Source organism: Athene noctua, chromosome 2 (genome assembly GCF_965140245.1).
Source record: "Athene noctua chromosome 2, bAthNoc1.hap1.1, whole genome shotgun sequence".
Classification (NCBI taxonomy): Eukaryota; Metazoa; Chordata; class Aves; order Strigiformes; family Strigidae; genus Athene; species Athene noctua.
Genome location: NC_134038.1, coordinates 45412084 through 45434517, shown reverse-complemented (window position 1 = coordinate 45434517; position 22434 = coordinate 45412084). Strand labels below are relative to the sequence as shown.

At 35.8% G+C, this 22434-nt stretch overlaps 1 protein-coding gene across 4 annotated transcripts in view; it reads left to right on the top strand.

The window, feature by feature from the left end:
• The window catches only part of SNTG1 (syntrophin gamma 1), a 357499-nt gene that overhangs the window by 190534 nt on the left and 144531 nt on the right, over positions 1-22434 (top strand). For 2 of the 4 annotated variants that reach the window (XM_074898981.1, XM_074898980.1), the window contains exons 3-5: positions 2439-2573; positions 15299-15355; positions 22209-22266. In XM_074898981.1, the coding sequence (XP_074755082.1) occupies positions 2439-2573; positions 15299-15355; positions 22209-22266 (250 nt within the window). Of the gene's footprint in view, positions 1-2438; positions 2574-15298; positions 15356-22208; positions 22267-22434 lie in introns of those variants that run through there. The other 2 variants (XM_074898982.1, XM_074898983.1) reach the window with 2 other exon arrangements.

The following is a 22434-nucleotide window of genomic DNA, read 5'->3' as shown; positions in this document are numbered from 1 at the left end:
TTAATGCTGTTCTCAGGTAAGAGAGGGAAGGAGGTAGTAAAATCGAAGATTTAATTTTGAACTGTGTCATAAACCAGCTTTCATAAAGCCCAACAACAGTAAAGTGGTTCATTACATTTTAGAGTGTGATGTAAATAAGATCCCTGAGTGTGTGTGATCAATCTTTCCAAGGGCCAAAATATTTTGCTGTTCCCAAGCTTGGTTTCCTTGTTCAGCTTGAATAAGCTCAGCCCACATGCATTTAGAAACCAATTTGAATTTTTTTTATTCTAATGGGTAATTGTGTCTGATACAGTTTTATGCCTCTAATTCCCACAAAGAAGCCCCTCAGCTTCAGCAGAAAGACTTTTTGGAGATTTTATAGGGTTATTGACCAAATCAGAAATGTGTGGTCCAGTAAGGCAGGGTTACTATAATCAGTGTATATCAGAGGCAAGATTTATTCCATTACCAGTTCTCTAGGGAGGAGGAAAGGCATGTCTGCAAACTTTCCTGCAGGAGAAAGGCCTTTTATAAGTGGTAGATGGTTGTAGGCTAACCCTTTTTATTTGACCATAGTTATTTACAGCTTGCTTTATTCTACTTCCATTGTCACTTACTGTTTACTTCACAACTTCATGGAAAGAGGAGTCATCTTAGTCTGTAAAGCAGAAATTATAAGGAGGGGACCAGGGGAATTTGACTATTTTACATTCTCTGTATTTTATTGTTGTAATGTTTTATGTATGGTATGATAGGGAATTTTTTAGTGGTACTGTAAACTGAACTCCTTTCATGATCCATTTGACTTGTCTGTCCATGTCAATTGATTTCTACCTCATCCTGTTTAAAAAAAGACACTAAATATTAGAACAATGCTGTATGATGTCTTCTGACGAGAGCTTCCACTGACCTCAATGTGAGTTCAGTGCATGGAACTCTTTATTTCTTTTTTTCTTCTTACTTAGTTTTAAAAGAATAAAAACAATATCAGAGACACTTTCAAAGTTATGGCTGAGTTATATGCATTTGCTACTGATGTCCAAGGGAAAACAATTTCCTGAGTTTGAGTGAGCAGTAGTGACAGAACAATTTGTCAGTGGAGAACATTATATAGACCTATTTAAAGGTTGTCCTCGACCTTTCCACCTCTTTTAAATCCTCTTGAGAGCAATTTAAACTTTTCTTCTGACAGTTGCCTACTGTCAGATCCATATTTGTGTTTGTTCTCTCCATGCTATGGATGTAAGGTATGAGATCACATTATGGGGAGATCTTCCAAATCCTCTTTTAAACTCTTGTCTGAGAAAGAGCCCTCAGATTCAGCCAGGTCAACCTTGGCAGTTAAAGTTCACAGCAAGACTTTTGTTTCCTTGATCTTCTCTCAAGCCAACTTTTTACAGACAGTGGATTGAAATCTGACCCAAATGAAGACAATGGAATTTTTATTATTGACACAGAGTCTAAGATTTTAAATACTTTTTATATATTTTGAGATACTTACATGCATACATATAATATGTATCTATGCAAATAGGTATACGTATCTAATGCTGTTAAATTACATGTTGTAAGGCTAAATTTTTAAATTGTTTAGAAGCAGATTTCTCATACAAAAAATGCTCTGCCAGCATGACTTTTGTCCATATATGAAGGCTCATAGAGTACTGCTTTCAATGCAGCCATCAGGGAGAAATTATAAACTGCTCACAAGTGCAGACTTTTTCATTGCTTAAATGTCTTACGTATATTGCCCAAAAAAGTAACACAAATAGTTACTACCACAGACACTCTTAAACTGTTGGAAAGTCATGTATTTATTGTATATTGAAGAATCCTACAGAATTCCTGATCACTAACCATAAATGTAAAATACAGAAGTGAAGGAAGAAGGAAATTGCTAGAAGGAGTTATATTCTTTGATCTCTTTTCTCTTATTAACTTCAGTATCCTCATTTGAAGAGGAACATAAAAGTGTAAGTCAGTGTTGTGCTCACAGATCAGGAGAAGCCCACAACAGGTTCATCTAGGCTGTCAGTGCTCACATCTGTCTAGTTTGGAGGTGTCATTGTATGTATTTCTGTGTCAAAATTGGTGTAATATATAAAACATAAGCTTTTATTTCATGTCCAAGTGAGGTGTCATGTTTTAATACAAAGATGGAAAGTATTATAAGAGCACAAGCTGCTGTGAAGCAATTTGAAAGGAGTTTCACAAATTTATCATGGGCAGGTTAGTGCTGCCTTCTAGCAAAATCTGCCTTCTCTATTTGCTACTGTTAACCATCATGCTCTTGTAGTCTGAGCATAGTAAATACATTGATCACTGATAATAGTTTTGGATATTTGATGTGTTTATGTAACTGTACCTATGTTTTAGCTATTCTGTTTCAAAATACCACTTCTAGCAATGCAAAGTGCTAACTGAGAACTTTTTTTTCTTTATCCTTTCCTTTGAAGACAAAGACAGGGATTTGTTTGCTGCAGGATGGTAACCAGGAGCCTTTCAAAGTGCGACTGCACTTAGCCAAAGATATTTTGATGATCCAGGAGCAGGATGTGATCTGTGTGTCTGGTGAGCCTTTCTATTCTGGTGTAAGTAGTTTTTATTTTTTCTTTAAGTTGTAATTTATACAGAGCGAAAATGTGTGTGCACATGTGCACACATATATGTATGCACTTCCTCCCACAGTTTGCTATTTCATTTTACGTTGTTAACACTAAGTGTATTTTAATATATCTTTCAAGAGTAAATCTTAGCAATACGCAGCTAAGAAACAGCAAGAAGATAATGAATAAATTATATGCATGACTACAGTATTGTTTCTCTGCACTCACCCTTGAATATTAGAGCCACCAAATGCAATAAGAATGACACAAGCAGTAATTTTTGCAGTGAATAGAGATACTTCAATGTACTTACATATTTGAGGATTGTCTGTGAAACTGATAAGGCAGTTGATGAGTAACTGTATGGCAGAGCTTTGCTGGTAGAGGAATTATCTGCTATCCTCTGTTGCTTTGATTGCTTCATATGGTAGCACAACACCAGACTTCATGCATGCTGCCAGTCCATGCTGTGAAGGTCACTAGTTTTACCACCAGATCATGTTAATAAAGATGGGCTTCAGCTGGAACAGTGAAATAGTGTGATTTATGTATTACTGTTTTTACATGATGTGTCAGATTTCTTATTTAAGCATCATACTGAGTTTTGTGGATAAGAAACAGCTTTGTAGACAATTATTTGGAAGGTCTGTAAAACATTATATAGACGAATATTGTAATGATGATTTTTTTATTTAATTCTAGAAGATAGCTAAAAAACCAGAAACCATTTAGTATTCATTGCTATAGTAATTTTTATAGATACTGTAACTGTTTTGTAGAGATATTTTTAAGATTTATGGGAAGCTATCATAAACATTCTGCTCTCTCAGAGCTAAATAAAATTGTCATAGGATTTCACATTAAATCTTGAGGTATAGTAGTGTAATATCTGTTTATGCAAATGTTATGACTGCTATTTTGTCTATTAATTAATTGGTGTCTATTGTCACATCCCTGTATCTCTAAATACAAGTATAATAAAAAAATACAAAGCAAAAACCATAAATAAATTGGTAGAATGTTAGCAGTGCTAAGTGTGGAATATTAATGGAAAACATATAGAAGAACCCATCTCACTGTTATGAACATCTCAAGGTGAATGGTTCTGAGTTCTCTGAAATGAGTAGCACACTGCCTACACTGTCTCCATACAGGCTGGGTTTACTCACATGTCAAATCTGACATAAGCTTTTGACAGTTTCATGTTGTAGAAATACAATTTGCTAATACTCTGTATAGAATATAGATGCTCTTTTTAGCAATCAGACTGTACTGTTCCTCAATATATAGGACATCCTGCAGCTCAGAAATAATGAGTTCAAGCTCAGGCTGTAGTTGTTCAATTAGCTACACACACTGTGGTACCATTATTCTACCCACACCATTCTGACATTATTTATCAAAATATTTTATTGCTAAAAAATATTATTTTCATTATTGTGTTATAGAATGTATTACTTCTGCTGAACTTATTATTTAAATGTCTTCATGAAATGCATATTTAATTTTTTTCCATTGCACAGAAAGGCTTTCTCTTAGTTTTGCCCTCTTTAGTTTTGCAACAGCACTGCAGAAAATAGCGGAAGGTTTGCTTCACCAGTTAAACTCCCTGTATCTTATTTGAATATTGAATGTGTAACACATTAACTGATTGATATTATTGTGGTGATGAGTTTCTTTCCTCTTGAAAGTGTCATTGTTAGGCTAGTGACTTCTGAGCGCTTTACTCTGATTTCCTTTGGGATTAAGACTAGGTCTTGAGTCAGTATGTTCATTCCAACTAAGCATGATTGGCATTTCAGAGACAGTTAACTGTCCTTTTGTCACAGGTCATTTAAATAATCTGGAATCATGTGCTTTGATTATTGTATAGCATGATCAGAGAAGCCCCACAGGCTTTTTTTTTTTCATTTTTTTCCTCATTCTTCCTGATTTACAATCACAGAATCATATTATTAGATTTCTTATTTGTTTTTTTTTTTTCTTACCTTTACTTCACTTGGTCAATTTTGCTTTGTTCTTTCTGTCATTCTAGATGACTGATCACATCTGGTTTTCTTTTACATGCATTCTACAGAGCAGGGACAAGTGTTTTCATTAGCAACTGACATTGAATACCTCATGGAATAAACCCTAAAGAATAAAATTTGTAACTAAGGAACAATAGCCTTGTTAAATTTTACAAGTAGCTACAGTAAAAGTTCTTTTAAATTTGTTTTAATAAATCTTAATCAAATTATTTGATGACTGTTTTACTTAATCACTTGTGCACTGTGAAGGAACGAAAGGCTATTACTATGTTTCTAGTTCAGAACAGTATCTCTTCTGTTTGCTGGGTCTGAATCAATTTGCATGCTCCTCTGTGTAGGACAGACTTTAAACATGCACTTAACGTTCCAGTGGTATTCTGATCTGCATCCTGTGGAATAATCTGAATAAAATCAATGACTCCTTAGGAATGAGGTGCTGCTTAATGCAAGTACATGAGATAAGGACCTAGTTCTTAATTTAGAACATTTCATTTTTGGTGGAAAACAGTGGTAGTTTCTGTAAACTAGAGAGGTGCAAAGGAACCTGTTTCTTTGTCATTTGTATACAGTTTTCAGTAAAACAAAACAAAGTATAAAAGATTATAAGCAACACAAACACTAAAAAATAAAGCATCTGTTTCTTTAGCAGACTGAACAAAATTACAGTTAGTGAGGATCTTGCAACAATTGTCTGTAACAATTCCATAATGAATCAAAGATCATTTAAAGGATCACAGATTAGATCAAAATTTGAGCATCGATTGCATCAATATTAGAGATTTCTTTATGTGTGCAACAATAAATACTTGCTTTTCAAGAGAGAAATAGAGGGTTCTGGATTATGCTGCTAGTGGATATCTGATGTAGATTTGAACTCCAGTGAGAATGATCAAAAGTGAGATGAGAACACTTTGTGAAACTCAAAGCCTGGAAGGCAGTGTCTTTACATAAAGAACTGAAGGAGTTAATGCCTCAAACATTCATTGAGACCCCAGACAAGAAGGACAGGCTGTGGCCTTGTGATTAGTCTAAGGAACGTCACCCAAGGAAGCATGGAGTGTATTGAAGGATGCATGTCTCAACTCCCTTGTGTTGACAGACTCCTTAGATAAGCCTCAAAGTGGGATGACTGGCTCAGTTGTGTAGGCCCTATACTTTGTGATTGTGTTGTGTAAGCCTGATACCATGCAGACCATTGAAGAGGTGATAAGAATTGATAAGAGGTGAGCATTCTGCCCCAGGAAGCTGTATGATTGCTCAAGAAGCAGGAAGTCAGCAAAAATCTGTGGGAACTAGGTGAGAAGTAAAGGTGGCAGGGTTAGCACAGCCTCTGACTCAATTGGACAAGGAGGTTGATGTACCCTGTTCCTCGTCAATGTATGCACAGGTCCCATGCTCAACCTTTTCCTCATCTCTCATGGAAATGAGTTTGTGGAATGCCTGCCCTTCCTTATCTAGTATGCTGATGAGATCATAAAATGAATTTAAAATGTGACAGAAAACTTTGCTGTGTGTGCACCCATGACCCAGGATTACCAGACTTGAGACAATGTTGGATCCAGGGGTGGTGACAGGATTTCTTTGACTCCCTTGCCTTTTCTTTTCTTTCCTTTGTTTTCTTTCTTACAGATTTATGAGACAACATTGCTGCTTATACTTTTCTAGTTTAAGCTATTTCTACCACAAGCAAACAATTTTAACCAGTTGTTTGGTGTTGTTTCACCTTAATTTAAGCTGAGTGAATCACAGAACCCTTACAACTCCCTGGGCTCCCAGCCTGGGTCATGACACTTTATTAATCCAAATTAAATCCTTGCCTGTAGAGAAGCTTTACAGTATGGGCAGTGCATTCTTGAGTTGGAGTAGCCTGTGTTCTGAAGATATCCATGAGTATCTCTGTGGGAATATTGGAAGATATGACTAGTAACTTAACAGTTACTGGTCATGTACATTTTTTTCTCCCCTAAATACTGTATCTTCACATAATATTTTCTTCATAATTGTGGTATTGCTAACAGACAGCTTTCTTTTAGAATTGTCATGAATCTCCAGGATGGTTTACTGTGGTAGAGAATAGTTAGGATTTTTACTCTTTTCATCTGAAAAAGAAATGCCCTAAAACCAGCTGGATTAAACCATGTAGGGACTTCATCAGTATTGATGGCAGAAGTATAGAAGATCTTTATATTTCCTTTTAAACACATTTCTTGAATTACATGAAATTATACTCTCATAAGTTTGCTGAATGGTGTTCCAGATAACAATGTGCAATGAGTTAATTCCCAGTCTTTTTACATGTAGGTCAATAGCCTGGACTAACAAGCATAGCCTAATACTGACCTTGCTGAAAATTATGATGGGATGGAGGATAGCCAAAGATATGACATGTCCTATCTGAAATATGACTCTTCAGTTGATTTATTCCTAGAAAAAGTTTAGATCTTTATTCTGGAATTGTAAAGTTACTTATTTTAGAGTTAATCCTCACAATTTCTATCAACTTGCATGAACATCTGAAATTCAAGTAAAAGGATTATTGTGTTTTATCAAGAAAAGCAGTTTATCTGTTTAGGGAGCTGTAGGGTTCTCTTTTATATTCTTAAATAGATTTATTTGCTAACAGTACTCAGAAATTTTTCTAATAGAGTGTGTCTGTGTGTGAGACCCATAAACAAAGGATAGGACAATGTACCATCTGACAAGATGTATGATTTGAATCAGCTACTATTTTTAAAATGACTGAAAATAAATTATGAGCGGCTGGAAAATTTCTAAATTCAGCTACCTGGGATTATATTTTTACAAAATTTTCCTAAAGATTCTCTTAAAGAATCATGAATTTTCAAAAATACTGCTAATTCTGAATCACAGAATCATGAAGATTAGAAAAGAGCTTGAAAAGCATCCAGTCTAACCATTAACCATCACTGACAGTTCCCAAGGACACCATATCCCTCAGTGCTATGTCAACCTGACTCTTAAACACCTCCAGGGATGGGGACTCCACCACCTCCCTGGGCAGCCCATTCCAACGCCCAACAACCCGTTCTGTAAAGAAATGCTTCCTAATATCCAGTCTAAACCCTCCCTGGTGCAACTTGAGGCCATTCCCTCTTGTCCTATCGCTTGTTACTTGGTTAAAGAGGCTCATCCCCAGCTCTCTGCAGCGTCCTTTCAGGTAGCTGTAGAGGGTGATGAGGTCTCCCCTCAGCCTCCTCTTCTCCAGACTAAACACCCCCAGTTCCCTCAGCCGCTCCCCGTACGACCTGTGCTCCAGACCCTTCACCAGCTTCGTTGCCCTTCTCTGGACATGCTTGAGTCATTCAACGTCCTTTTTGTAGTGAGGGGCCCAAAACTGAACACAGGAACCGAGGTGCGGCCTCACCAGTGCCGAGTACAGGGGTCAGATACCTTCCCTGTCCCTTCTGGCCACGCTATTGCTGACACAAGCCAGGATGCCATTGGCCTTCTTGGCCCCCTGGGCACACTGCTGGCTCCTGTTCAGCCAGCTGTCAATCAGCACCCCCAGGTCCCTCTGTGACTGGCAGCTCTCCAGCCACTCCTCCCCAAGCCTGTAGCGCTGCTGGGGGTTGTTGTGGCCCAAGGGCAGCCCCCAGCATTTGGCCTTATGGAAACTCCTCCAGTTGGCCTCAGCCCATGGCTCCAGCCTGTCCAGGTCTCTCTGCAGAGCCTCCCTGCCCTCGAGCAGATCAACACTCCCACCCAACCTGATGTCATCTGCAAACTTACTTGAGGTGTACTCAATCCCCTTGTCTAGGTCATTAATAAGATTTTAAACAGGAGTGACCCCAAAACCGAGCCCTGTTTTTTACCCAGAGAAGCATGTGCCCGTCCAAGCCACGAGCAGCCAGTTTTGACAGAAGAATGCTGTGGGAAACGGTGTCAAAGTCAAGGTAAACAACATCCACAGCCTTTCCCTCATCCAATAAGCGAGTCACCCTGTCTTAGAAGGAGATCAGGTTTGTCAGGCAGGACCTGCCTTTCATAAGCCCATGCTGACTGGGCCTGGTCATCTAGTTGTCCTGCATGTGTTGTGTGATGGTTCTCAGGATGAGCTGCTCCATCAGCTTCCTGGGCACTGAAGTCAAGATGACAGGCCTGTAATTTCCCGGGTCATCCTTCTGACCCTTCTTATATACGGGCGTCACATTGGCCGATTTCCAATCTGTTGGGACCTCCCCAGTCAGCCAGGACTGCTGGTAAATGATGGAAAGCAGCTTGGTGAGCACCCCAGCCAACTCCTTCAGCACCCTCGGGTGTATCCCATCCAGTCCCATAAACTTGTGTATGTCTACGTGATGCAGTAGGTCACTGACGATCTCCTCATGAATTGTTTGGCAGGGTCATCCTCCCAGTCTCTGTCTTCTGGCTGAGGAGGCTGGATTCCCTCAGTACAGCTATTCTTGTTATTAAGTCTGAGGCAAAGAAGACATTAAGCACCTCAGCCTTCTCCTCATCACTTGTTACCATGTTTCCTCCTGCATCTAGCAGGGGATGGAGGCTCTCCCTCGTCTTTCTTTTGCTGTTGACACACCTATAGAAACATTTCTTGTTATCTTTGACTGCTGAAGCCAGATTAATTTCTAGATGGGTTTTAGACCTCCTGATTTCCACCCAGCATAACCTCACTGCATCTTTGTAATGATTGTAAGTGGCAAGCTCCTTCTTCCAAAGGCTGTAAAACTCACCAGATGATAATGTACAGATGATTCTCATTTCTTTTGAATAACGTAATTCTATGCTGCTGTGTAGTAATGCATTATTTAATTAAACACTAATAATTCTTTTAGCCTTTTAAAATTAAGGATCTTTTGGGGAGATTGACGTGAACATCATTCATAATTTCAATGCTAATAAAAAGTGAATGTAATTTTTGTGAATTTATAGAGCAACAGTTCTCAGAGTAGTATGTCATTTGTCCAAGGATTTAACAGGTTGATAAAAATGTATCTGAATGTAACCTATGGACTGTAATTGGGTTTTTGATAGAGAAAAAACTTTCATCAGTAAACACCTTTTCCAAGGTCAGAAAGTAACAGTGATATAAAGTGTTGAATTGTAGCCAGACCTGATTTCTGACATTATTAATCACACAATCATTCTTCTTTTTGTTGTAAAGATAAGAACATATTGTATCTCACTTTTAAAGTCGTCCTTTTGCTATTGTAATATCAACTGTGTTGAAAGATATATAACCCTATACAAAGCCCATGACAACATTAATGACTAGAAAAATAAATGAAGAAAAAAGTGAAAAGCTTAAAATAGTAAACATAAGGGTTTGATTTCTTTTCTGTATTGTAATTATTTCTGTATTTATTTACTATTTTGATTCTCATGTGTGATTGAATAGTTTGAACGGTGCCAAAAATGAAACTCCCTGTCCTGGAGAGAATTGCAAATATGTGAACAGATGGGTCACCCTTCAAGCAGTTTCTATTCTTGTTACCTTCAGAAACCTACCAGTAAGAATGTAGATTTTTTTTTTTTTAAATCGTGTTGGTATCTGTCAGCTATTCAGTGGAGTGAATCCATTTTTTTCACAGAAGTCATCAAATATCTATCAAATGGTGGTAACTTTTTTTTCTCTGTCAATCTGGACAGCTTTTAAGTAGCAACATAGAACTGACAGATGTAAATATGATTATTCAGGGACAACTTAAGCCAGTTTATTTTTCTGCAGCTACTTAAAAATAATAAGCATAACAATCTACTGCAGTTCAAACACGACTGCCATTTGTAAAGTCAAATTTGAAATCACAGAATAGCTTTTTCTCACTGGAAGAAGGTTTTTCTCCCACAAAAAAGAAAAATATTACAAACCAGAAAACACTTGGCGAACCCAAAGCATTGATCAATGTCAGCGTATGATGTGAGGCGGTAGCTTGAAACTGCAGCTATCACAAAATTTCAGAGAGTATTTGTTACTAAGCCTCGTGGGAATTCAGATCCATACTGACTTTGGGTTTGTGGGTTTTTTTCTCTTTTATTTCTAAATTAAGAAATGCAGTACCATTGAAATAAATCAATCCCAGGAGTTGAACTTTTATAGGTAGATAACTAGGTGAATGTTTCTGCTTTTAGGCATGTGCTATAGGACTTGGAACATTTTGAAGTGAGAACAAGGGAAGGGTTGCACGCTGTTGCTTGTTCTAGTCAGTGTTAGCAGTCTACATAACACAGCTGCATTTACTACCCTCAAGTCTCCTGCACAGCTGCAGAGGAAGGGGAATTTCCAATTGACCAGGCATTCTGCTGCCATCCCTTACTGCTGACCTTCTCCAGTTGCATGAGGAACTGACATAACGAGACAATCTTCGAATGTCACACAATGAAAGTTTTTAGCAGATGAGCAAGTCTGCTGGGAAACCTTGTTAACACTATTAATTCAAATTGGAAATGTGGCTGACCTATGTCCTGTGTCCTTTACACTCAGAATGAGTTTAAAGTTTCATTGCTCATGTCGATTAATCCAAAGAAAGGCTGGTAAGAAAGAGCAAAGCGTTAACAAAAGGAGGATATAAAATCTCCTTTCTTGAATATGTTTCAAATAATTAAATGAAAAAAAAATTCTCATGACATTTTCTTGTTTCAAAATTAGTGGAACTACTAATAACTGATAAACTACATGAGAGCATGGCCTTGAAGATATTATGGCATCAAATGTTAACAGTTTGATCTATGAGTTGCTGCCAGTGTATTGGTTCTATGTTTATATTTCATTATTACATTTTAGAAATTGCATTCTAACATTTTCCTCCTTTTTTCCCTCACCTTTTTCCATGTTGTTGTGCTATTGTACATTCCTCTCCATGTCTCTTCCTCTTTTCCCACCTACTGTTTTGTTCTACAACCATTCAGCTTTTTTCCATGTTCTTCCATATGTATAGTACCATGGTGTCTGTTCTATCCACAGTGAAAAGAGAGGTCTTGTTTTCTGTCTGGACCTTGACAAATTCATTCTTCATACCTTTACTCTTATAAGATGAATAACCAGGCATACCAGTGTCACAAACTGAAAATGTAATATTTATATCCTAGTAAAAAGGTTCAATAATGAAATACTGAAATTTCACATGCTGTTAACTCAGTTTTATGAAGTTTTGAAGTTTCTATGACCTTTTGTTCAACTATTACTTGACTACTTTAATATAGTTTATTAGATCACATTAGATTGTTGTTTTATATTATACAGAATAATCTGAAAGCATTACTAATTAATGATTACTGTTGAGTCAATTAAGCAATTGTAAATTTTCTTTTACATGACATACCAGTTAGTAGGAAATATTTGATTCTTTACTGTGCCCGAAAATTTAACTGTTATAAAAAACATTAACTCTTGACTAAATTTAACTAGTTAATGTGTCTATAGGATTCTGTGTTTTCTTTTCCTGACTATTTACTGTTGCTGTGTGCTCACACTGTCATTCTTCACTTCTAATCTCATTTAAGATGTCGTGCGTGATCTCAAGATCATATGGATTTTAAGGAGAATTTTAATACCTCTTTAATAAAAGCCTAAAAACCAATGCTTCTTTTTCACTGCATGACTGAAGAAGATTTTTTTTTTTTTTTTCAGAACTCTTAACTTTCCTTTCCAGTCAATGAACATATGTGTGGATGAGGAATTTTCTGAGTTAGAGGCATGGAAAATGCTGACAGCTTGGCAGCACCTTTGAGTTTTTCCATAAAATGATAACTACTTTTGTTCTGTTCCAGGAAACAGCTTCTAAAACACTGCTCTGAATTTTACGTTTAAGGATCCTAAGAGCTTAACTTCCCCCTTGTTTGATAACAATGTATAATGGAATTACAAGCTCACAGGCCATTTTCAGTAGCCTTGGTATTGAACTAAGTAGCTTTTCATCAGCATTAAGTGTTATTTTGTAAATTTGGAAAACTTTGTAAAAATGCTTTTGAAATTTGCAAAACCTTTACAAATTCAATCATAGAATACTACCCTGTGCAAATAGAGGGGAAAATGAAACTAAATAAAATATTAAAAGACTACAGCTGAAAGAGATTTTTAGTTGGATTTTATTTTAAGCAGATAGTTGGAATCAATGGAGCAGCACTATCTTTAACCTCTGCACAAATGGTCAATAAGGATACTTGGAGCACTTCCTTTCTGATACAAAATGTGTTGCTTTCCAGAGTTGTTGCCATATTTTATTAACAAATAGTTTCAGAATTTAGACCAGTGAAAAGCATCAAAACAAAATTATTTGCTTCAGTTTGCTAGTCTTTATTATATTATTATTACATAATCATTATACTGAAATATATATCCTTTATTAATCATTATACTGAAAATATTATTTTATGTTAAAATATAGTACTTTGCAGACCAGGTTTATTCAGTTCACCTTGGTTGAAAATGACACTGAAAATGAAGCTTAGTTTGGGTTTTTTGTGAGTCACATACAAAAAGTCACCTGCAAGTCATAAAGAAAAACTCGGATAAAAGGCTTTTCTGGTAAAGCATTTCAAAGCTGGTGTCTACCATCAGAATACTTATTGAAATTACTTTGCAACTGTTAAGAGGAAGAATTTGTCTTTCTGAAGTTAAATTTGTCATCCCGGCTGTGTACTCAATGGAGGACCTGGATGATGATTAATATGATCACCTAACTTGGGGATCTGCGTTGAGTTCTCTGGATTGAACGTATTTATTTTTCTTTGCTGAGTACAGGAGAAAACTTGCCTTGACAAACGGCTCAGTCTTAGATGGATTAACTGAGATGGTTAGATGAGTCCTACCATTTTTCTTCTAAACTTCTGGGAAAAAAAGTGGAGCTGATCAGAGCTGGGGTCTGATCCTAAGCCAAAATTCCAGTGTATAAAATGTGTGATGCTTCTGACAGTTCTGGAAAAGCTGTTTCACTATATTGTTTATGTGAGCTTCGCAGCTGCAGACTAGAGGATGGTTTACTAATGAAATTTATAACTCGTATGTAATTCTGATTTGTAGTTCTGAGATCATTAATTGATGAAGTTTGCATGTTTGTAATTGCTAACTATCATGCTGAAGAATATGTAAGTCTTTACACTTCAGATACACCAAAGTAATATGTCTTTATTGTAAGACTGAGAAGTGTGTTTAATTAGCCTAGGTAAAATACAATGCAATGCCTTCATTACACATAACACATCACTTGAGTGAATCTAGTTTGCAGTATGTTTTTAAAGTTCAATTCAGTTCAGTAACAATCTAGACCTGAAATATTTAATATCTACTCTCAATGGAGATAGAAAAGAACCTAGAAAAAATACCAGATGAAATGCTCTGATAAGTTATGTTGTTCTGGAAAATTCCAGTTACTTGAAATTTTTCTGTTCCCTTTTTTTACTTTTACACAGTTTTTTCTACTTAGTAATCTGTTACGCTAGCAAAGTATTTCTGAAGCATACATTTCTTTCGCTGAACTCCAGCGTAAAAGGTTTCTACTTTCTTGTAAGACAGCACTAGTAAACTCACAAAAGACTGCAAATCAGGTGTTTACAGGGCTGGCTTGACTGCCTTCACTTGAGTGAAAACCAACAAGAATATTTTATTGACTCTTTTATATGGCTACTTGTGTATGTGTTGTGCTAAGAAAGACAACAAGTAACTGTAGATATATCATCCTCTCTGTCACTCATATGTTTCTGATGAGAGACTTATGAAAATTTGACTGACACTGGCAATCTATGCTGATTGTGCTGAAATGTATGAACATATATAGATCACATATATATATGCAGACTTATGCTATGCAATATGTATTTAATGAAATGAGTGTAAAATCTAGACCACATGTAAAGGGCATTAAAACTCTATGTATTCCATATATTTATATCTGGACATACAGCATATCTGCTACTAAGATTTTTTACCACTAACCGAATTGACTAAAGTTAACACAACAGATGAGAAGAAAAAAAAAAAAAAAAAAGTCTTTTTTCTAAATGTTCATATCTAAGACAGATACTAGCCTGCAATTTTTACAGAAAAAATTTTAGGACGAGCATAAATGGGAAAAAATGGGCTGCTTTAAATAATTCTGTCTATAATGACAACCTTTAAATCAATGGTTACAATTTTTTAAATCATAGCTCTGAGGTCAGCAGTGGCTGTGTTCATATTAATTTTTTAATTTGGAACAAGAGTGTGCTTTGAAATGAATTTCTGGATCATGTACGCTTATCATGCTTTAGTTCACATCACTGAGTGGTCTTGGAGTACACAAGCTGTATTCCTTTTGGATGAAACTAAATTGGAAAATGTGCAACAGGACTGCAGACAGCATGTAGTGCTTAGCTTGCATATGGGACCAATTTAGGACTAGCTGAGGTTAAGACTGCTGAATGCATTCATTGTGCACTGTTAAACTCTACAGTTTTGTTCTTACTGCATTGCAGTACTCACTAGTATGGTATGAATTCAACAAATTAATTTTTCTCTGAGACAGGACCTCTGCTTTTCTTCCAGACTTTGTCTTTTTCCTCTGCAGCATAGGTTTCATGGGATTTTCACATGGAGGAACTCACAAGTTTATTAAAACAAGGAAAATAGATGTAGGATGGAAGCACAGAAATAACTTATTGAAGTGTGTATATAGGTGTTAGGGCAGAAAACACAAAATCTAACTTTTTTTTTTTTTTTTTCCCCCCCAGGAAAGAACAGTAACAATTAGAAGACAGACGGTAGGAGGATTTGGATTAAGTATAAAGGTAGGATGATTTTCTGGATCTGTTATTTCACATTGCACAAAAAGTGTCTTTGAATATAGTTAATGTTACTTTTAATGAAGACAAACTATATTTTAGAGAAGTAGAAACAAGAGACCAAACATATTCTAGGATGTTAGATACTGTCACAGTAGACAACCAGCAACTACACTGTCCGATGGAATGGAAGGCAATGGAAAGATCATTCCCTTAAAGCTCAAGCTGAGCAACTCTGTATTAAGGTTTGATATGAGAGTTGAAAAGTGTTTGCAACTGCACAGACTGTACTGTTGTTCAACAGCATTCTAATTTAAGTGGTTATTAATGAATGCTAAATTATAGTGGCAGGCACATGGAACAGCTAATAAGTTCATCATCAGTTCTCCTACAAAGAATATCCTCTTAATTCACTGCAATTCATTAGTAGGACAGAACATATTATCATAGTTTATTTTTCTGTAGATCAAGCAAAGTCAGCGATTTATGTTACCATATATATTTGTTTTTTTCAGTAAGATTTAAGAACATATGTAAGTGTAGATGATCCTTTTTGAGGGAGGGAGGGAGGGATGAGGAGAGGGAGAAAGGGTTAATAATCTTTTTCATCATAATCTATAATTTTTAAAACTTTATGTTAGCTTTGAATCTCAATGTAGACAACACAACATTAATTTTATCTTCTAAACACAGGAGTCCTCAGTCTCAAGATAGAAATGGAAAAAGTGAAGTATACTTCACATGAATGCAAAGAGGCTTAAATTATGCATATAAAGTGAAAGTATACTTTGTTGTGAACATCTGCTAGTACTGACCTTATAAAAAGTGACTCAGAAGGCGGGATTAATGTGCGTTTGTGTTGTCATTGATAAGAATATTGCAGACTAGAAATACTAGTTCTTAAAATATGTCTTGGTACACATGCTGCTATCTTGACCCACTAAAGACCTCTATTCAAAGACTAATTGCTATTTTGTGGCCAAAGTTTCTTATGAGTTTAGGCAACAGCACACAAGTTATTTTCCTCCAATGTCATTATAGGTTACAGTTCAATGAAGTAATGCATGTCAGTGCAAAATTAAGTGTATGGGTGACTAAAATTTTATTGAGCTGGTGCTAAGAATTAACAGGTTACGGTAAGGACTTTTGAGGTTTGGAGAGCAAATCTCAAAAGTTACTAAAATTGATTTTTCAATTATACATTTCAGTGAGCTATGATTTAGCATTAAAATTGCCAAAAAGCTCAAGATCACATTATTTAAGTATCAGGTACATTGTATAAAATAAAATATCATTGAGAAATATAAATTAAATAGGGAACGTGCAATGGCCTTTCTTAAATTAGTGGAATAAGATAGTCTTAAATGTTTAGAGCAAGATATCCATTGTTCTGAAGAAAATTCTTGCAAATTACAAAAGTATTTAAAAGTGACAAAACAGATTATGAATTCAGCCTGGAAGGGAATTTACCTTTTTTTTTTTTTTTTTAATAAGATCGCATGTCTATAGAAAAAAACTATATTAAGTGTATTAGAAGCAACCGCAATAGAATTTACAAATGAAGGCTTTAAATTACATTTTTATGCTTATTTTTAGGTTTATTTTATTGCATAAATATTTTTATAAAATTGATCTAATTAGTGGAAAGGCGAAGCTGCATAAATTCAGGTGTGAATAGATGATCTGTTCTTAATTTTTGGAATAACTAACAATTAAGTGGTGGAATCACTTCAACAAATGACGTTAAATAAAAAGATCTGTTTCAACAAAGGAAACTCAGACTTACTCGTATGGTGTAGATTGGATAATGAAAATGGGAGTAGATTCTGTGCTCTGGGGTATTCTGTTGATGAGTGTCAAGCAGTATGATTTTTTTTTTTAATTATTTACTTTTAAAAATCTATGAACATGGGACCGCTTTTGCTAGCTCCCTTTACTAGTAATCCTACATTCTCAAAAAGAAAGATTGACAAGCGATTGGATAGCCAAAACAATCTAAACCAACTATTAAATCAATATAATCTGCTATTATCAATTTAAGATAGTAGTAAGATACAATTTAGAACTGGAACTTAAAGTAATGGGTTTTGTAGCTTGGTAGACAAACTTCATGAAGAGTCGCTGAAATTGACTTTTTAGGCATGCCATGAAGTGTCAATGTCAGTTCCAAATAGTATGAAAAATGCCAGTTTTCTGTTTGAAAAGATACTGTGCGATCATTATATGCTTCCTCTTGCAGATTAATAAATTTGTTACTTTGTTTTGTTTTGGAGGATTCCTGAACTTTTATTATTAGTTTTAAATAGAAAAGTAATTATTTTGCCTTAAAGTAGAGGTTTACAAGTCACCCTGTAGGAGTAAGGAGGACTGAGTCTTTTCCTCCTTGTTTCAGTAACTCTGTCTTCCATAACCTCATGTAGTACAATAGTTCCCGTTGTTTTGCTGTTCTCAGATTATTTAAAGACAGGGGTTATCTGAGGACTTACTTTCTAGCAGTGTTGTATATCAGAGGATGCAGTTTTTCTGAGGTGTGAGTTGTTGTAGCAGTACAGCATTACTGACCCGCATTTGCTTGTGCTTTGATATGAATTTGTCTAGTTTTGGTATTCCGCTCTAGTGCATTATCATTATTTTTTTCTGCTAATTTGAACACCCATGTAAACACCCATCAGAAATTCCACATGATGAACTCACCTTTTAACTTTATCTTGAGTAAATTTTGGAAGTGCCTTATCCCATGAAATTTTTTTTATTTTTTTTTTTTCCCTGAAGAGCAGAAGGTCAAAATGTTAATAGTTCCAAAATAAAACCGTCTAGTTATTTTTTGGTGTCTTGTCTATTAGGGGAACTCTCTTTAGTGTTATAATCTGGGTGCTTCAACTATATTTGTAAAAATCAGAGATTCAGCTAACTGCTTAAAAAACCTGCATGAGATTGATTTTTACACAAGATCGGAACTTAAATCCTTTAAAAAATTGCTTATAATCCACTCTTTGAAGGTTCAAAAGAACAGAAAAGCTCTGTTTTCTGTTTCGCTGTACTTCATTTTAGTGAAGTTAATGGTAAAAATGTGATTGAAATTTAAACAGAACTGATCTTTAGAAGGAATTACTTTCTAATTTCTGAAGCCCCTTTAGAACCCTCAGTAATAAACCTCTGTGTGAACGAATAGCCATGGAGTTAGATGTAGAAATTAGTAAGTGTAGTGTTGTATTTCCGTCATTTATCACATCTCTGATATCTTGACAGAAGAAGCTGCTACGTGTATGACTTCTGAAAGAACGTCATGCTTCTCAATAATTGGAGTGTAGTGTTCTTGTGGAAATAGGCAATAAAATTAATAGTTCATTAAATAAATTGAGGTTTTCAGTTACAGTCTGACTCTTGGCTACCAGGACTCCGTACAGTGTCATTTTCCTGCATCTGTTTTGATCATTCTTCTTAAATGGTGAACACCATCACAGGTCTGCTTTGTTTTGACTTTTCAAAGTTGACTCAATCAAAAAATCATGAAAGCATGTGTACCTGTCCTACTCACACTTATGTACATACTTAGATGATTCTCTTCCTCTTCATTCATTCTGTGATTTTTTTAAAGATATTTTTGCTGTGTTTCAAATTGAAACAATAATAAAAAAAAAAAGCTCGAAAGCTTTAATCATCTAGCTTTTAGTTTAAAAACCTTTATGTCTTTAAAGGCTTGTGAACTTATAGAAGTTGGTGTTGAATGCATTTGGAAAGTGGCATTTTGGTTCCAGCTATGCTGTTCTACCAAAAAGTTGAAGAATTTAAGTTTAAAATTGTCCCTATTGTTTAATTGCTTACATGATTCCTGGAACAGTTTTGGCTTTCACCAACTAGTATTCTCTAAGACAGTCTGTGAACGTGGTTCAGAGCTCCACATGAACTGCTTCCAATAGGCAACATGTATAAAGTCACTCTTTTTTAATCTGGATAGTTTATCCTCATACACCAACCATATTGTGCCACTAGACCTTAAAGGTAAAACAAGCAGGCCCATTTTTGTTGCTGGAATAAATTTTGCCTTTTAGTATGAAATAAAAATGTCCCCTACATTGAAACTCTGAAGATGATAAAGTCCAACAATTGGTCTAATTTTTTATAGACTCTCTGCTTAGGAAAACAAAATAATTTTCTTATTATACCTGGAGAGAAACATGAAAACGGCATTTGTCAAGTAATGTTACTAGCTTCCATTGCCCTATTTTTTATATGACTAAAACTTCAGGAAAAAACCTCATACATAAAAACTGGGATAAGAAAAAATCTTTAGAACTGTATCATGCGACACTTTGAAAGGAAGTGTGGGTGACTTCCCACCAGTAATGGCCAACATCCAGAACAGTGAGCTTCAAACAATTGCCAGTAATTAGAGCTTCCTCTGACTCTTCTAGCAGGACCATCCCCACAGGTGGGCAGCTACCTTTATTCCAGGCTCATTCTTGCCTGCTTAAGGAAAAATGACAAAATCTACATACAAAGTTCAGTGTTAGAGTCTGGCAGAGGACTGAGCTGTTAAGACTTTAACACCATTATTGACCTATTTTTGTTCCCTCCTCTGGTCTGAGGTTATAGCTACACATCCACACTAGAGGGAGGGAAAATTTAAAACAATGGAAAAGTGGCCTCTGTTCCCAGAGGTTTATTCAAGAGAGTATCTTCTGAACCTATAAAACCAGAATTTAGACAAACACACACTTTTTCTTCTACAGTACAGAGGATCAAGCATGGAGGATACAGGATGCAAGGCTGCAGTGTAAATCTGAAGTAGTATTCAACAAGACGTTTCAGAATGTATTCAACTTTTTTATCTTGCTACAAATTGCTGATGATGACTGGGTATAGATAGGTGGTTGCCTATTTTCACTTTCCCATTTTGAAGTTTTGTTTCTTAAAATAGTAGACAACACCTCCTATGACTAATTTAAAAGGAATCCTTCATACTGGCCAGACTGGGATTCAGTGAGAGGAGATAATTTTCTTCAGTAGGACATACTGGATGCTTCTTCAAATCTGCAGTGTAAATGGAATTTAGGTAGATAGTGAGAGAGGAATAATCATGTTGTGCATTGTAGGCTGGCTTAGTAAGAACAGTAATTTCCCTCTTTACTGGAGAGCTGAGTTGAAGGACAGAGGGAGGCCATTTTACTGAGACAAAAGGATCTATGTTAGCTATGCTGAGCTTTAAACCCTACACCCTCCTTTGCTGAGCTTCAAATGTCCTGCAATGTCTGTGTAACATTAGGAGGCTTAGGAAGGGAACGGACAGAATTATTTTTGTATTTGACTGAAAAATTTGGAAGAAATTAAATGTGCATGTGACTAACAAATACTCTGGAGGGTGTAGGTTAAGTCTTAAAAATTTAGTGAGCTTGAATTGATTATGTTAAGTGAAGCCAACTCTTTCTATTGCTGTTCCTCTGGTGAAAGCCATTGAAAGATATTCAACAAGTTATTATACTACAGTTTATTTATTCTGAATACATCTCTAAGCCTGACTGAAATGAGGGTATCCTCATGGTCTTTGTGCAGTGAATACTTAGTCCATGCTACAAATATCAGTATGTTCTGTGCTTGTCAACATTCATCTAGTGAAATGCCAATAGAACTTTTCTTGTATACATATTGTTGTAATATTACTGAGATCCCTATTAATTCAGTGTTTTTAGGAGCAATTACGCTGATAGCCACTAGCAGAAGGAACATAAATCCTATTTAAAGTTCTACAGTTTCACAGGAAATCCATCTTTATTCCATGACAGAAATAGCTAATGAATGCAGGAGTCTGTTCAGTTTCAAACAATAGGTTGTTGCACAATGAAGGGATATATGTACTGTTCCTTAAGCCATCAAAATACCCATGTCAGTCCTTTCCACACCTCAACCCTGGATGCCTAGACCTAAGAAAACCATTGTTTCCAAATAAAATCTATCTGTGAAGAGAAGAGTAAGCAAATCCTTAACAGGGATTCCTCAGCAAAATAACAATGTGGCAGACTGTCATTTCTGATGATCTGAATTTTTACAGGTTACATTCAGGCTTACATTTTGATGCTCTCTGCAGAGGAAAAAACATTTGTGTCTCTGTGTATATTTGCCTTTCTCTTCCTTTGAGTTTCCTTTTTATTTAAGGTTTCTTTTAAATATTTTATTCTTAAGCATTGTGAACATTTCCAGTTCCAACAGGATAAATTGAATGAAGCAACAGCATTGAATTGCTGTTGAACTGTTGAATTAGTGTCTGGCTTTTCTTTATTCCCCCCATTTATTGAACACCTACTGTTCCTTTTCTTAATGTTTCTTTTTCCGTTCCTTGTTACTTATCCCACTGCTTTGCTCACTCTTTGTGCTTGCATGACAGAGACAGAAACAAATAAAGGCTGCTTTTGAGATTAAAAGTCCAAACTTGCTTTTCTTGGGCTTTTGTTTACCCGTTTCTTGCCAGGATGAAAACTAAGTGGTCACAGCATGGCTGCCATTGTAGTGTGATGGCCATTTTGCTTTTGCAGGACACAATTTCATACACCAAGCTCTCCAGAATTCACAGAAACTGATGTCCTTTTTTCTTCAAGTCTTGTAGAGTTTTGAACAACATTCAATTCACTTCCTGAGCTGATGGTGGCAACTGTGAACTTCTTTATAAGAGGCAATAAGGAATTAATTCCAATAAAATATTTTATTAAAAAAAAAAACAACAAAAAAACCCTGCAGAATCAGAGCTATTTTCTCAGTCTCACTAAAAACTGCAGTTAAAGAAAGGATAAAATGTAATTAAAAAAAAAAAAAAAAAAAAGATATTTGCAGTGACTGACGAGATTGCCATTTATTCTATTTTCAGGGTGGAGCAGAACATAATATTCCAGTGGTAATTTCTAAGATTTCCAAAGAACAAAGAGGTGGGTGTCAGATTAGTACAGTGTTTTCTGACATGCTTCTTAAAGCAAGGTCCATTAAGTCTTGAGATTCTTCAGGAAGTATTAAACAAATGCTATTGGTGTACCATTTCTCCATGTCGTTACAATCTCTGTCTTCCTCGGAACTGTTCTCTGAAAAAGTACAGCATT